The following is a 16,777-nucleotide window of genomic DNA, read 5'->3' as shown; positions in this document are numbered from 1 at the left end:
CAATCAGATTCCAAACTCTCCACCATGGCCAAGACCAAAGAGCTCTCCAAGGATGTCAGGGACAAGATTGTAGACCTACACAAGGCTGGAATGGGCTACAAGACCATCGCCAAGCAGCTTGGTGAGAAGGTGACAACAGTTGGTGCGATTATTCGCAAATGGAAGAAACACAAAATAACTGTCAATCTTCCTCGGCCTGGGGCTCCATGCAAGATCTCACCTCGTGGAGTTGCAATGATCATGAGAACGGTGAGGAATCAGCCCAGATCTACACGGGAGGATCTTGTCAATGATCTCAAGGCAGCTGGGATCATGCTAAATGGCATATTATTATTATTATTATTATTATTATTAGAATCACCAAGAAAACAATTGGTAACACACTACGCCGTGAAGGACTGAAATCCTGCAGCGCCCGCAATGTCCCCCTGCTCAAGAAAGCACATATACTGGGCCATCTGAAGTTTGCCAATGAACATCTGAATGATTCAGAGGAGAACTGGGTGAAAGTGTTGTGGTCAGATGAGACCAAAATCGAGCTCTTTGGCATCAACTCAACTCACCGTGTTTGGAGGAGGAGGAATGCTGCCTATGACCCCAAGAACACCATCCCTACCGTCAAACATGGAGGTGGAAACATAATGCTTTGGGGGTGATTTTCTGCTAAGGGGATAGGACAACTTCACCGCATCAAAGGGACGATGGACGGGGCCATGTACCATCAAATCTTTGCTGAGAACCTCCTTCCCTCAGCCAGGGAATTGAAAATGGGTTGTGGATGGGTATTCCAGCATGACAATGACCCAAAACACACGGCCAAGGCAACAAAGGAGTGTCTCAAGAAGAAGCACATTAAGGTCCTGGAGTGGCCTAGCCAGTCTCCAGACCTTAATCCCATAGAAAATCTGTGGAGGGGGCTGAAGGTTCGATTTGTCAAACGTCAGCCTCGAAACCTTAATGACTTGGAGAAGATCTGCAAAGAGGAGTGAGACAAAATCCCTCCTGAGATGTGTGCAAACCTGGTGGCCAACTACAAGAAACGTCTGACCTCTGTGATTGCCAACAAGGGTTTTGCCACCAAGTACTAAGTAATATTTTGCAGAGGGGTCAAATACTTATTTCTCTCATTTAAAATGCAAATCAATTTATAACATTTTTGACATGTGTTTTTCTGGATTTGTTTGTTGTTATTCTGTCTCTGACTGTTCAAATAAACCTACCATTGAAATTATAGACTGATCATGTATTTGTCAGTGTGCAAACGTACAAAATCAGCAGGGGATCAAATAATTGTTTCCCTCACTGTAAGTGTATGTAAACTTCCGACTTCAACTGTACATACACACATAGCGTCCTCTCACTGTCAACTGCGTTTATTTTCAGAAAACTTAACATGTGCAAATATTTGTATGAACATAACAAGATTCAACAACTGAGACATAAACTGAAGTTCCACAGACATGTGACTAAAATAAATGGAATAATGTGTCCCTGAACAAAGGGGGGGTCAAAATCAAAAGTAACAGTCAGTATCTGGTGTGGCCACCAGCTACATTAAGTACTGCAGTGCATCTCCTCCTTATGGACTGCACCAGATTTGCCAGTTCTTGCTGTGAGATGTTACCCCACTCTTCCACCAAGGCACCTGCAAGTTCCCAGAAATTTCTGGGGGGAATGGCCCTAGCCATCACCCTCCGATCCAACAGGTCCCAGACGTGCTCAATGGGATTGAGATCCGGGCTCTTCGCTGGCAACGGCAGAACACTGACATTCCTGTCTTGCAGGAAATCACGCACAGAACGAGCTATATGGCTGGTGGCATTGTCATGCTGGACGGTAATGTCAGGATGAGCCTGTAGGAAGGGTACCACATGAGGGAGGAGGATGTCTTCTCTGTAACGCACAGCGTTGAGATTGCCTGCAATGACAAGAAGCTCAGTCCGATGATGCTGTGACACACTGCCCCAGACCATGACGGACCCTCCACCTCCAAATCGATCCCGCTCCAGAGTACAGGCCTCGGTGTAACGCTCATTCCTTTGACGATAAACGCGAATCCGACAATGACCCTTTGAGAGACAAAACCGCGACTCGTTAGTGAAGAGCACTTTTTGCCAGTCCTGTCTGGTCCAGCGACGGTGGGTTTGTGCCCATAGGCGACGTTGTTGCCGGTGATGTCTGGTGAGGACCTGCCTTACAACAGGCCTACAAGCCCTCAGTCCAGCCTCTCTCAGCCTATTGCGGACAGTCTGAGCACTGATGGAGGGATTGTGCGTTCCTGGTGTAACTCGGGCAGTTGTTGTTGCCATCCTGTACGTGTCCCGCAGGTGTGACGTTCGGATGTACCGATCCTGTGCAGGTGTTGTTACATGTGGTCTGCCTCTGCGAGGACAATCCGCTGTCCATCCTCTCCCCTGTAATGCTGTCTTAGGCGTCTCACAGTACGGACTTTGCAATTTATTGCCATGGCCACATCTGCAGTCCTCATGCCTCCTTGCAGCATGCCTAAGGCACTTTCACGCAGATGAGCAGGGACACTGGGCATCTTTCTTTTGGTGTTTTTCAGAGTCAGTAGATTGGCCTCTTTAGTGTCCTAAGTTTTCATAACTGTGACCTACCGTCTGTAAGCTGTTAGTGTCTTAACGATCGTTCCACAGGTGCATGTTCATTAATTGTTTATGGTTCATTGAACAAGCATGGGAAACAGTGTTTAAACCCTTTACAATGAATATCTGTGAAGTTATTTGGATTTTTACTAATTATCTTTGAATGACAGGGTCCTGAAAAAGGGAAGTTTCTGTTTTTTGCTGAGTTTACATACATACAGTGGGGAAAAAAGTATTTAGTCAGCCACCAATTGTGCAAGTTCTCCCACTTAAAAAGATGAGAGAGGCCTGTAATTTTCATCATAGGTACACGTCAACTATGACAGACAAAATGAGAAAAAATAATCCAGAAAATCACATTGTAGGATTTTTAATGAATTTATTTGCAAATTATGGTGGAAAATAAGTATTTGGTCAATAACAAAAGTTTCTCAATACTTTGTTATATACCCTTTGTTGGCAATGAAACAGGTCAAACGTTTTCTGTAAGTCTTCACAAGGTTTTCACACACTGTTGCTGGCCCAATTTTGGCCCATTCCTCCATGCAGATCTCCTCTAGAGCAGTGATGTTTTGGGGCTGTCGCTGGGCAACACGGACTTTCAACTCCCTCCAAAGATTTTCTATGGGGTTGAGATCTGGAGACTGGCTAGGCCACTCCAGGACCTTGAAATGCTTCTTACGAAGCCACTCCTTCGTTGCCCGGGCGGTGTGTTTGGGATCGTTGTCATGCTGAAAGACCCAGCCACGTTTCATCTTCAATGCCCTTGCTGATGGAAGGAGGTTTTCACTTAAAAATTCACGATACATGGCCCCATTCATTCTTTCCTTTACACGGATCAGTCGTCCTGGTCCCTTTGCAGAAAAACAGCCCCAAAGCATGATGTTTCCACGCCCATGCTTCACAGTAGGTATGGTGTTCTTTGAATGCAACTCAGCATTCTTTGTCCTCCAAACACGACGAGTTGAGTTTTTACCAAAAAGTTCTATTTTGGTTTCATCTGACCATATGACATTCTCCCAATCCTCTTCTGGATCATCCAAATGCACTCTAGCACACTTCAGACGGGCCTGGACATGTACTGGCTTAAGCAGGGGGACACGTCTGGCGCAGCAGGATTTGAGTCCCTGGCGGCGTAGTGTGTTACTGATGGTAGGCTTTGTTACTTTTGTCCCAGCTCTCTGCAGGTCATTCACTAGGTCCCCCCATGTGGTTCTGGGATTTTTGCTCACCGTTCTTGTGATCATTTTGACCCCACGGGGTGAGATCTTGCGTGGAGCCTCAGATCGAGGGAGATTATCAGTGGTCTTGTATGTCTTCCATTTCCTAATAATTGCTCCCACAGTTGATTTCTTCAAACCAAGCTGCTTACCTATTGCAGATTCAGTCTTCCCAGCCTGTTGCAGGTCTACAATTTTGTTTCTGGTGTCCTTTGACAGCTCTTTGGTCTTGGCCATAGTGGAGTTTGGAGTGTGACTGTTTGAGGTTGTGGACAGGTGTCTTTTATACTGATAACAAGTTCAAACAGGTCCCATTAATACAGGTAACGAGTGGAGGACAGAGGAGCCTCTTAAAGAAGAAGTTACAGGTCTGTGAGAGCCAGAAATCTTGCTTGTTTGTAGGTGACCAAATACTTATTTTCCACCATAATTTGCAAATAAATTCATAAAAAACCCTACAATGTGATTTTCTGGATTTTGTTTTCTAAATGTGTCTGTCATAGTTGACGTGTACCTATGATGAAAATTACAGGCCTCTCTCATCTTTTTAAGTGGGAGAACTTGCACAATTGGTGGCTGACTAAATACTTTTTTCCCCACTGTACATATAAATATAAATGTATATATATATATCTTTTCAAAATATATTTTCCTTTATTATTTTACACTAACCCTACCACCCCTCCCCTAATTGCAATAAATAATGAACACTTAGGCTTCTACTTCCAGCTTATACATACTATATACATTTCACGGACACAATAGTTATATTCTGTTTGTTTTTAGTCCTGTCCTTCCTCAACCTCTCCCATCTATTTCTGATGTCTGTCCAGTTTGATATCTATTTGCCATATATTTTTAACTGTGCTGTTTCACAAAAGTTCTGAACCTATATACATTTTACATTAGTTATCTTGTTGTTATTAGTCCCACCCTTCAGCTCCATTCAACCCCTCCCATCTATCTCTTAACACCATCCATATTGAATTTCTATTTGCCATATATTTTTCAACTGTTCTGTGATGTTTCACAAAAGTTCTGAACCTTTCTATTCTCATAGTTTCTACAGATTGTAAATTAAAGATAAATTGTTTTACTAAAAGTATTATTATATTATTGATCGATTTGACTATGACTTCAAATCACCCAGTAGTGCTATCTGCAGAGTTAGCTGCAGGTAAATGTTGCAATTCTTCAGCCATTCCTGGACCTGTTAGCAAAAATAAGCTACATATGAACACTACCAAAATGATCTAATGACTGTCTCTTCACAGCAAAATCTGCAGAGCTGGGAAAGTTGTATTCCCCATATATATACAATTATATTGGTTGCAAAAATGTTGTATAATCTTTTAAATTGAAAAATTCTAAGTTTTGAATCCGGCGTTGTTTTGCGTATCAGTTCATAAACCATGTGCCGTGGAATCGATACATCGAAAATCTCTTCCCAACTATTTTGCAATCTATATGGCACAGCTGTCATTTTTTTGGTCCTTAAATTAAACTGGTATACTTTTTTATTTATCACAGTTGTCTATAACCAATTTTGGCCTTTAATGCAGGGCCGACAGACAAGTTCCTTACTTTTTCTCCCTTCCACTTGCGTCTTCCATTTTTGCGGTAATGATGCAATTAGTTGGTTGTAATTTTGGGTAGAGCAGACATTTCCATATATTTGTGTTAGCAGCATGTGTGACATAACTCCACCAGTCCTATTTATAATATAATTTACAAAGATTATACCTTAATCTTAAGCATACAGTTGCTTGAGCCACTAGTTAACCATGTGTTGAAAAGTGTGATCCCCATTCCCCATTGATCTAATATAAGACATGAGGACAGTCAGGTGAGGTCACTGAGTCAGGGGATTAGACTGAGTCAGCTGTGTCTCATTTGGTAGAGCTCCATCAGATTCACTCCTTAGCATGGAATCTCCCATGATCCTGGATCCAGTGCACATTTAGTGATGACTCAGTGGCCTACTGTCCTTTAGGGTTGGACCCAGGGCCCGTATTCAGAAAGCGTCTCAGAGTATGAATACTGATCTAGGATCAGTTTATGACTAAGGTTAGGTGGATAGAGTGGGGTGGGGGTGGGCTGATCCTAGGTCAGCACTCCTACTCTGAGACACTTTATGAAAATGGGACCCAGAGTTTCAATGCTAAGGCAAAAAGAAAATGCTCACAATGTTTCTCTGCATTTATCATGTGATGTTGTAGAACTCACTGGACTACACCATAACCTGCTCATTACCTAACCTAGTGGCTGCTGGCTATCAAAGTTACCTCTTCCATATGGCCTCAGCCTATGCACTCGTATATCTTTTTTCCTTTTACCTATTACACACTCATTTCAATGATCTTTTAAAATGTGTGTTTAAAAAGTGTTCAGTTGTTAAGGAAATTGAGACTGTTCAGCCTAAATGTAAATAGAGGAACGAAATGAGCAAATTGTTTAAACTAATCTAGGCTCCCCTCTCTCCAGCTGTGATCTTGCCCACGATATGGAAGTACCTGCAGACACTTGGGGCAGCGCCCTACTTCCTGGGTCTGGGCCTATCAGCGTTCAGCCTGACTGGTCTCCTCTCGGGGCCTCTGTTTGGACACTGGTCCGACAAGACCCGCATCACCAAGAAGATCATCCTGTTCACCAACCTCTTCGAGATTGTGAGTAAGAATCCCAAATCAACCCCCTAACTCCTACCCCTTGGGCACCTTTATAGATCTGAGAGGATTGGATAGATGTAAACAATATGGCGACATTTCAACCTGACCTACCAGAGTGCAAGATGGAGCTTTCACCATATTGCTTACATCTATCCAATTCTCTGAGTTAAGTCCCATCCAGAAAAAATAACCTAGGGCCTAGGCACATGTTGATATCTGATAATATTGCATAGGTGTATGAAATATGGCTAAAGTTCCCTCTAGCGTTTCAGAGGGCAGGTTAGAGCTAGGCCTGCTTTTCCAGGTACAACTATTATTTATTTAGGATAGTATAAAGCATTCCCCTCGTGAATTTTACATTTCAGCTGCACCTCGACTTTAGGTTTGTCAAAACACCGTTTTTTCCCATGGAAATGTCTCTTTGACATTTACATAAAGTGCCTAAGCCAGGGGTTAAGGGCCAGCAGTAGTTTCTGGATGGGGCCATGGTAACCTGAGATACAAAAACATCCAAATGGATTAGTCTTCTCTCTCTTTTCGTAGCTTTTTTTGCCTTGAGACTGTATGAGTAGGGAAAATAAAGCAACACCATTGTGTTGAGAGTTCCTGTTGCCAGTGGTTGTGTCCTAATAATCTCTCCTTTGTCTGGGAGTGTTCACTTGTTCACTTCCCTTCATGGATTTACAAGGAAATTACTGGTATATTGAAACTCCCTCTAGCCTATGCCTACACCAATCCAATGCTTTTAAGGTTGTGGGGAGTGGTAAACGAGTGTACACTTCAGGGGAGATTATTGGGACTCACCCCAATACCTTTTACTACCTGGGGTGTATTCACTATGAACTAGGGCTGGGAATTGCCAGGGACCTCACGATACAATATTATCAAGATAATTTGGTGCTGACACAATATGTATTTCGATTCTCACTATTCTGTATGTATCGCGATTCGATACTGTGATGTTTTTGCGATTCAATGTTCCAAACATATTGCTCACCATATGTCTACTGCAGAGGGACAAGAGTGAGCCAATGGAAAACAAGTTTTGATCAGTCATGGAAATAAAAGTGCTGAAAACAAATTGGCTTCCTATTTAAAAAAGAAGACGGAGAACAAGCTATGAAAGACAAATACTGGAGTTTTGCTGCCGGTATAGCCAAGTAGTGCAAAAATTACATTACGATATTGTCAAAACGATACTATACAGTGCATTCGGAAAGTATTCAGACCCCTTGACTTTTTCCACATTTTGTTACGTTTCAGCCTTATTCTCAAATTAATTAAATTGTTTTTTCCTCCTCATCAATCTACACACATTACCCCATAATGACAAAGCAAAAACAGGTTTTTAGAAATGTTAGCAAATTTATAAAAATCAATAACTAAAATATCACATTTACATAAGTATTCAGACCCTTTACTCAGTACTTTGTTTAAGCACCTAAGGCAACGATTACAGCCTTGAGTCTTCTTTGCTATGACGCTACAAGCTTGGCACATCTGTATTCGGGGAGTTTCTCCCATTCTTCTCTGCAGATCCTCTCAAGCTCTGTCAGGTTGGATGGGGAGCATCGCTGCACAGCTATTTTCAGAGACACTCCTGTGTTGTCCTGTTGGAAGGTGAACCTTCGCCCCAGTCTGAGGTCCTGAGCGCTCTGGAGCAGGTTTTCATCAAGAATCTCTCTGTATTTTTTTCTGTTCATCTTTCCCTCGATCCTGATTAATCTCCCAGTCCCTGCCGCTGAAAAACATCCCCCACAGCATGATGCTGCCACCACCATGCTTCATTGTAAGGATGGTGCCAGGTTTCCTCCAGATGTGACGATTGGCATTCAGGCCAGAATTCAATATTGGTTTCATCAGACCAGAGAATCTTGCTTCTCATGGTCTGAGAGTCCTTAGGTGCCTTTTGGCAAACTCCAAGCGGGCTATCATGTGCCTTTTACTGAGGAGTGGCTTCCATCTGGCCACTCTACCATAAAGGCATGATTGGTGGAGTGCTGCAGAGATGATTGTCCTTCTGGAAGGTTCTCCCATCCCCACAGAGGAACTCTGGAGCCCTGTCAGAGTGACCATCGGGTTCTTGGTCACCTCCCTAACCAAGGCTCTTCTCCCCTGATTGCTCAGTTTGGCCGGGCGGCCAGCTCTAGGAAGAGTCTTGGTGGTTCCAAACTTATTCCATTTAAGAATGATGGAGGCCGTTGTGTTCTTGGGGACCTTCAATGTTGCAGACACAATCCTGTCTCGGAGCTCTATGGACAATTCCTTCATGGCTTGGTTTTTGCTCTGACATGCACTGTCAACTGTGGGACCTTATATAGACAGATGTGTGCCTTTCCAAATCATGTCCAACCAATTGAAATTACCACAGGTGGACTCCAATCAAGTTGTAGAAACATCTCAAGGATGATCAATGGAAACAGGATGCACCTGAGCTCAATTTCGAGTCTCATTGCAAAGGTTCTGAATACTTATGTAAATAAGGTATTTCTGTTTTTTATTAGTTATAAATTTGCACACACACACAAAAAAACATTTTTTCACTTAGTCGTTATGGGGTATTGTGTGTAGATTGATTAGGACTTAAAAAAAAAAATCCATTTTAGAATAAGGCTGTAACGTAACAAAATGTGGAAAAGGGAAGGCGTCTGAATACTTTCCGAATGCACTGTATATCGTGAAAAATATTGTCCAGATGTGCAACTGTATTCTTTCCCTCATCACTACTAGGAACCAAACAGAAGCTAACGGGACGAAACTGGGAGGGATCTACCTGAATTTGTCCAATGGAAACTCATTGGAAAATGTTTTATGAATACATCCCTGGTCATTTTACTGTTCTGTCTCCCTGACGTTGGTCTTTGTCCTCCAGGTAACTTTATGTATTTTATGAGCAACTCCAAATGGCTTTTGCTCTCCAGCAGACTAGTAGCAGGTGAGAATACCCATATTCGAAAACAAAAGTGCGACGGTACACTCTGGCGTCTGTCCAAACAAATGAAGAGCACCAACAGACAGGTGAAAACAATTACACACAACACATGACAGAAACAACGAGAACTTATAGGACACATAATCAACACTAAACATGAACAGGTGTACCAAACAGACCTAACCAAACAAACATCGAAAACAAAGAACGGTGGCAGCTAGTACTCCGGAGACGACGACCGCCGAAGCCTGCCCGAACAAGGAGGAGGAGCAGCCTCGGCCGAAACCGTGACAGTTTTAAAGGACATCATTAATTTGTTTGAATTTATCTGATTGTTAAGATTATAGCCTAATCAAAATGCATCGGTGTGAGTAAAATGGGCTCACATTTTGCATGCTTGTAGATAGAGTACTAGAACACTCATCTTTTTATAGTATGATGCATATTCTGCTTATGGTTTTAGTGGTGGTCCGTACTTAAATGGTTTTAGTATGGACATCCATGTATGTGGTCTGCTACTGTAGGTATTGGTACAGGTGCGGGCTCATCCATCTTTGGCTTCCTGACCCGAAGCACTGCCCCGGAGGACCGCTCCACCATGTCCGCAGTGGTCATGGCGTGCCGACAGGCTGGCCTTCTGATTGGTCAGTGCTGCTATCTGTCTGCTTCCTGTGTGCCATTCATAGCATGTTGTCATTCGCTCTGTGTATGGGTATGTTCAAGGTTGTCCTTTTTGCAGTCCCGCTGCGAAAATGATCAGGGCATGTGTTCAGAAAGTGCCTCAGATTAGGAGTGCTGACTGATCTAGGATCAGTAGGGCAATGATGGTTATGGAATTTTGGATGATGGTAATTGGCCTGCCAAATGATGCGGTCACCGTAATAACTGCTCAAATAGCTAAAAAAAGCAGCTCCTGACTGCATGTGCTGCCATGGAAATATAATTAATAGAACGGGCGTCCCCATTCAAGTCAATGATGGCATAATGGGTGGACTAGCGACCATTGTGATAGTACCCATAGGAGGAAAGTACGAAGCAAAATATGTGCTAAAATATGCGCACACTCAACTGACATTACAAATAGCACATTCCATTGCATGAGCCACATCAGTAAACACCATTTGAATGAACATTTTACATTACCATGAAAAGTATTGCTTCACAAGGCAGGCAGCCATTGCGAGTGTACCCATGAGTTTAACAGTCAAATTGCCAGGGTTAGAGGTTCCAAGGCTGTTCTATTCATTCAATTTATATGTGTGCTGCTGCTGCATTGTGGGGGGTGTTGCCTAGGCAACCAAATATTGTTTGCCACAACACCTTGCTTGTTTCAGCAAGGAGCAACAAAGTTTCATCGGGTTGTTAGGAGTCCATGTTACGGCAGAAACGGACTCAATAACACTAATGCGCGGCCGTCCCCTCTTCAGTTCGTTCCGTTTTTTAAAACGGTTATGACTGTTATTTTATTTTCAAGACGGTATTCATCATAACCTTCTGTTACCTGGTTATACTGTAATTGTGCCAGCCCTAAGGATCAGGTCCCCCTTGTCCATATAATCTTATTCATTATGATCTAAAATGCTAAACTGATCGTAGATCGGCACTCCTACACTGAGATGTTTCACGGCCCCTGAACTCACAACAATGCCTTGAGAAGTGTTTTTAATATCTCAGGAATATGATATTGCTTTATTTTGACATGTGCAGCAGGACTGCAAAAAAGACAACTGGGATGCACCCACCTTCTGTATGTCTCTGTTAGTGTGTCTGTCTCATGATGTCCCTCTCATCACACACAGGTCCAGCATTTAACATCTTCCTGAGGCTCTGTGATTTTCAGTATGGGCCGTTTGTGGTGAACAAGTACACTGCACCTGGGGTAAGATACTAACAACTGAAGCTTTTCTCCTACTCTCCTCACAGTAAAATAGTAATATGGCAACGTCAAGTGTAGTAAGATGTACTGTATGTTATGTTATTCTATGTCAAATGATATATTTAGAATAATTGAATGATGCATGAGATGGTCTGTTTATATGTAAAATATGCTAGTTTGAATAGGGACTTACAGTTTTAACACATCCATGCATACAGTTCAACCTCTTTCATGACTCTCTGGCCAAAATTAATTGGATGTTGTTGTTTTTTTGAACGCCCCATTCAGTGATCAAACCCGCAATTGACAGGTTACTGGTCTGTTGCTCTAACTGCTAGGCCAACTCATTGTGTCTCCTCTCACCCTCTGCTCAGAGAGAAAGAGGTGGGGGATGGGGAGGTGGTTGAAGAAGGTGAGGGGGAGGACGAAGAAGGGAAGCCCCTGATTGGGTCGCGCCACAACCTGCTGGGGTCCTACGGCTCGGTGGTGATCCCTGACGCCTCCAGGACCGCTCACCCGGCCATATCCAACGGCAACCTGCCTCACCTCTCCCCTACCCCCTCGCCCGAGGAGGAGGGCGACTCCAGCCCTTCAAAGAGGTTCAGCATGAGCTGAGGTGGGTGATGATGGGGGCTTTTCGCAAGGTGGTAAAATATGTTCTTGTAAATGTGTATAATTATGTTGTGGGACACACACCTGTACAATGGTACCTGTGCAACTTGAAAACCCTGTTCCTCACCTTCTCTCTCTGTCTCGCTCTGCCCCCCGTTCTCTCCCTCTTTCTCTTTGCCCCTGTCTCTGTCTCTCCGTCTCTCTCTGTTCCCCGCCTGTTTAGAGTTCCTAAGGGAAGAAGGGGTTAGGCTGTTAACAGCTCAGTTCATCACACTCTTTAACCAAACAGTGCTCTCTCACCTGTCCAGTCACACTCACTCAATCACTCACTCACTCACTCACTCACTCACTCACTCACTCACTCACTCACTCACTCACTCACTCACTCACTCACTCACTCACTCACTCACTCACTCACTCACTCACTCACTCACTCACTCACTCACTCACTCACTCACTTACTCACTCACTCACTCACTCACTCACTCACTGTGAAGTGCCTTTCAGTACATTTGTTATATATTGCATAGGCCACTGAGGGGGTAGCCTGGTAGCCAAATCGTTATATTCCTAAGCCAACTTTCAATATCATCATGCCATCATCATGTTTGGTTTTGGAGGAGTTGGCTAAAGCACATACCGATCTACGACCAGGCTACTATAAAGGGACTCGTTAGACTTTATTGTAATGTTCTGCGAAATACTTATAAATGGTGTTATAAATACTATAATGTTAATACATGTTGACAAATAATGAACAAATCATTTGTTAATAGCGTAAACACGTAAAAAAATAAAATAAATTAATGCTTGTTCATGAATGTTATTATAAAATGTTAACGTGAAGTGCCGGAGTCTGGTGTAGCGGACCACACATGCCCACATGGCAACAGGGGTTTGCCCTTAGTTCGACCGTCTGTCTGTGCCCCTAAACCCTTTCTGTCCCTCACTCTGTCTATCTCTCAAACTGAACGTTTATCTGTGCTATCACAAAAACAATAAGAATACTTCAAGCTTACATCCGAGAATGGTAAAACAGCGCCACTGGTCGCCCCAGGCGTATTTGTTATTGTTTTGTTTTTTAAATGGAGGAGATGAGTATCCAGCATCATGGTAAAAAACATTGTAATACATACTGTGCTGTTCTATCGCAGATGCAATGATGTACAATGGGGGGGGAAAAAACAGTGTTCGTTGTTTGAAGTAACGTCTTTGTTGTTGTAATATCGCAAACAGACGTGTCAGTTTCACCGCTAAGGATTCCAGCTTTAAGAATAGTATTTAAGAAATTTTATTTTTAAACCAGGGACATGATTAGACTCAATAATGTGACTGTATTAATTTCCCGCCACCTTAGACCATGGTTACCCCATTGACCCAGCAGTGCTTTAACTTAGTGGAGATGGAGAACAGTGTCTTGTACTGCATCTGTGGCGTGGAGGTGATCACAGGCTTCCAGTTTGTCCGCTGGCTGAGCCGCCGCACAGCTGTGAGGGTGGTGCTGGCCATGGGCCTCATTCTCTGCAAGATCTCCTGCGTGCGGTGCCTCATCTTCCTGGCCAACCCACAGGGTGAGTGAGGATGCATGGTACGTGAAACGTTCTCTCCGCAGGTAGCCATATTGTATATGTTGGTTTGTGTTTTTAGCTAGGCCAAACAATGTAGCATACACTATCAGAAAGAAAGAGTGCTATGTAGCACCATTTGTCCCTGTAGGAGAACCCCCTGAAAATAGGCTCCAGATAGAACCCTTTTCAGGTCAAATAGAACCCTTTTGGTTTCCAAATAGAACCTGGGTTCCAAATAAAAGGTGCTATTTGGAACCAGAAAGAGTATCTGATCTAAAAAGGTTATATCTGGAAACTAGTACCATGTAGCACTCTTTTTTTCTGAGAGTGTACTCATACAAGGGTGTCATTTTCTAAGCTACTACCACACACTCACACACACACACACACACACACACACACACACACACACTCACACACAGGTACTCCCCCTGGCAGTTAGCAGAGTTCATCATTGGGGTGTTCCTGCAGGTTTTGGGACCCCTTCATCACTGTGGCCCAGGTGTCTCTCTTCTCCAAAGTCACTACGGAAAAGACTCAAGGTGAGCAATGGTACCCTCTAGAGGATGCCTTGGAGTATAGCTGTCTGTAGTTTAACTGTAGTGCTCTAAACCACTGTTGTGTTCATTAGGCACCAAACTAAAGAAATCAAAGTGAAACAGGTAGGGATCACCTAGACTTGTCCACTAAGAAACATGTATTTGAATTTTCCGTTGCTTAACATTTTCCATTTTGTTCCCTAATGAACGTAACCCTTGTACACTAAATTTCCATCCTGTCTTGTTTCATCCGTAATTTACCTTTTTAGAGTAGATTTCCTGACCCTCAGCAGTTTATCAAAACAGTGGCTGGGTGGCGCTTTGTTATTGTTTGAACTGCATATTGCCCTGTTCATAACGTACTTATTTAGAGTAGATTTTCTGACCATTGATCAGTGTGATGTAAGGGGGTAGAGAACAAACCTGCTGGGACTGTGCTGCCTCTGAGCAGATCATTGACAACACCTTTTACTGAGAGGCTTTGAGAACCATAGGCTTCAGGGTTGTGTTCATTATGCACAAAATGGAAGAAACAGAATGGGACTAACTGGATGCTAATTTTCTTTTCTGGTTCAAAGCATTTTAAAATATTTTGCTATGGTATCTCTGTCCCTGTGGTATTTGTGTCAGTAAATGTCTGCCTGTCCCTCCCTCTCTCTCCAGGGTTCAGTCAGGGGGTGCGTCGCTCTGTGGTGGGTCTGGCCACAATCTTGGGCCCCCTGTGGGAGCGGGGTCTGACAGGGAACCTGTATGTCATGCTCGGGGTAATGATGGCTCTTCTGGCCCTGCTCACTGTGAGTTGACCGTGTGTGTGTGTGTGTGTGTGTGCGTGAGCGTGTGCCTGCGCGTTAGAGATAGAGACTCTGTGTGTGGAAGACTAGTTTTATTCGTTGTATGTACGGGATACACATGGAAAACACCATCCAGCAAAATGCTTACTTGCAGGTTCCTTCTCGACAATGGAAAAACAAAAAGAAATAATAAAAGATATGAATACGAACATAAAGTAAATGGCTCATGTAGAATATAATAAACATTTTAGCATAAGTATAATACAGGAAGGCACAATTTATAGTCAATATTTAGAAGTACCAGGCCGTGATGTAACCGGTCTGGACACAATCGATGGTGCAGCGGTAGTATTTGGAGAGGACCCGGGGTGGCATACTGAATTTCTTCAGCCGCCTTAGGAAGTAGAGACGCTGTTGCGCCCTCTTGACGAGTGGTGGGGGTGTTGGTCCATGTCAAGTCCTCGATGATGTGGACGCCGAGGAACTTAAAACTGCTGACTCTCTTTACTGCAGTCCCGTTGATGTGGATTGGGGCATGTTCCCTCCTCTGCTTCCTGAAGTAAACAATCAACGTTTATTTTGCTGACGTTGAGGGAGAGGTTGTTCAAGTACCTCCTCCCTATAGGCTGACTCGTCGTTGTTGGTTATCAGTTCTACAACCGTGGTCTCATCAGCAAACTTGAGGAGGGAGTTGGTGTCGTGTAAAGCCATGCGGTCGTGGCTGTACAGAGGGCTGAGGACACACCCCTGAGGGGGGCCCTGGTGTTGCCAATCCTCACAGGTTTGTTACTGTTGGTCCAACATCATCAACACATTTCCTAATGAAGCCTGTGACTGACATCCTCAATGTGGATGGATAAGTCCTGGGTGGATGAATCTTTGAACATATTCCAATCAGTATACTCAAAACAGTCCTGCAGTTTGAGTCTGCCTCCCCTGTCCAGCGTCTCACTATTCTCTGTGTTGGTGGCTCTCTCTTGAGTTGCTGCTTGTAGGCAGGGAGTAGGAACAGAGGGACGTGATCTGATTTGCCGAAGTGGGGGCGAGGGATGGCTTTGTACACGTCACGGATGTGTGTATATACATGGTCCAGCACGTTGGTGTTTGCTTGTGACGGTATGTACACAGCTTTGATAATAACACACGTGAATTTCCTTCGGTATATAGTGGGGTCGGCATTTTAGCATCAAATTCCAGGTCTGGTGAACAGGAGCTCAAGATGTTTTCATCTTTGGTACACCAGGAAATGTTGATGAGGAAACATGCCGATCCATACGGAAAATGGAAAAGCCGCCTGGTTGAATAGTAGAGACGAGTATATCGTCTGTAAGCCATGTCTCTGTAAAAAGAAAGACGCAGCATTCCCTGATGTCCCACTGCGATTGAAGCCACAAAGTTTATTTTCCTGCGATTGGGCATTAGCCATCAGGATACTTGGAAGAGGAGGCCATGTAGCCCATTTTTTCAGCCTAGCTTGGAGTCCCCCTTTCCTTCTCTTCTTTGTCGCTGCAAAGTAATAATTAACGCAAAAATAGCCATAAAAAAGCAAAGTCAAACATGTTATCAAACATGTTTGGTTGGCTTACCTGGAAACAAAAAATTGTTATTTTGGTCTCAGAACTGAATAATCAGTTTAAGGTTGCTTGAATATTTGTCTAACGTTTGGCCCCGCTCTATCAGATCATGATGTTCTTCTCCTATGACCGCCTGGTGGAGCCCAGTGTGGTGGAACATGCAGAGAGCTCAGAGGATTGTGGGGAAAGATAAATAGGTGTCTGCAGAAATGAGGGATGTGTGTAACAAATCCAATGGCATACCTTGTCCATACACTGCTTACAGGGTAGGGAAACCAATATGTAATTTTGTAATTTGGGTGAATTATCCCTTTAAATGCAGTGAAGGGGGACCACACCAGAAAAGGACCAGTTTAAAAGTTATTTTATGCATATTTATTCATTCATTCATGA

General features: G+C 43.5%; 1 protein-coding gene across 1 annotated transcript; it reads left to right on the top strand.

Annotated features, from left to right (window-relative positions):
• Positions 1–5,658: 5,658 nt before the first annotated feature.
• LOC311130973 (major facilitator superfamily domain-containing protein 8-like) lies at positions 5,659–16,577 on the top strand (the record flags this gene model as incomplete). The annotated part of the gene is given in 13 exon segments (XM_084163816.1): positions 5,659–5,672; positions 5,820–5,857; positions 6,311–6,496; positions 9,365–9,427; positions 9,949–10,068; positions 11,224–11,303; positions 11,679–11,877; positions 12,136–12,200; positions 13,270–13,487; positions 13,903–13,959; positions 13,961–14,022; positions 14,683–14,813; positions 16,491–16,577. Coding segments are annotated over 13 exon segments (1,320 nt in total).
• Positions 16,578–16,777: the final 200 nt, after the last annotated feature.

This window comes from Coregonus lavaretus (assembly GCF_964263955.1).
Source record: "Coregonus lavaretus genome assembly, chromosome: 6".
In the NCBI taxonomy this organism is placed as follows: Eukaryota; Metazoa; Chordata; class Actinopteri; order Salmoniformes; family Salmonidae; genus Coregonus; species Coregonus lavaretus.
This window is presented reverse-complemented; position numbering and strand designations above follow the sequence as displayed.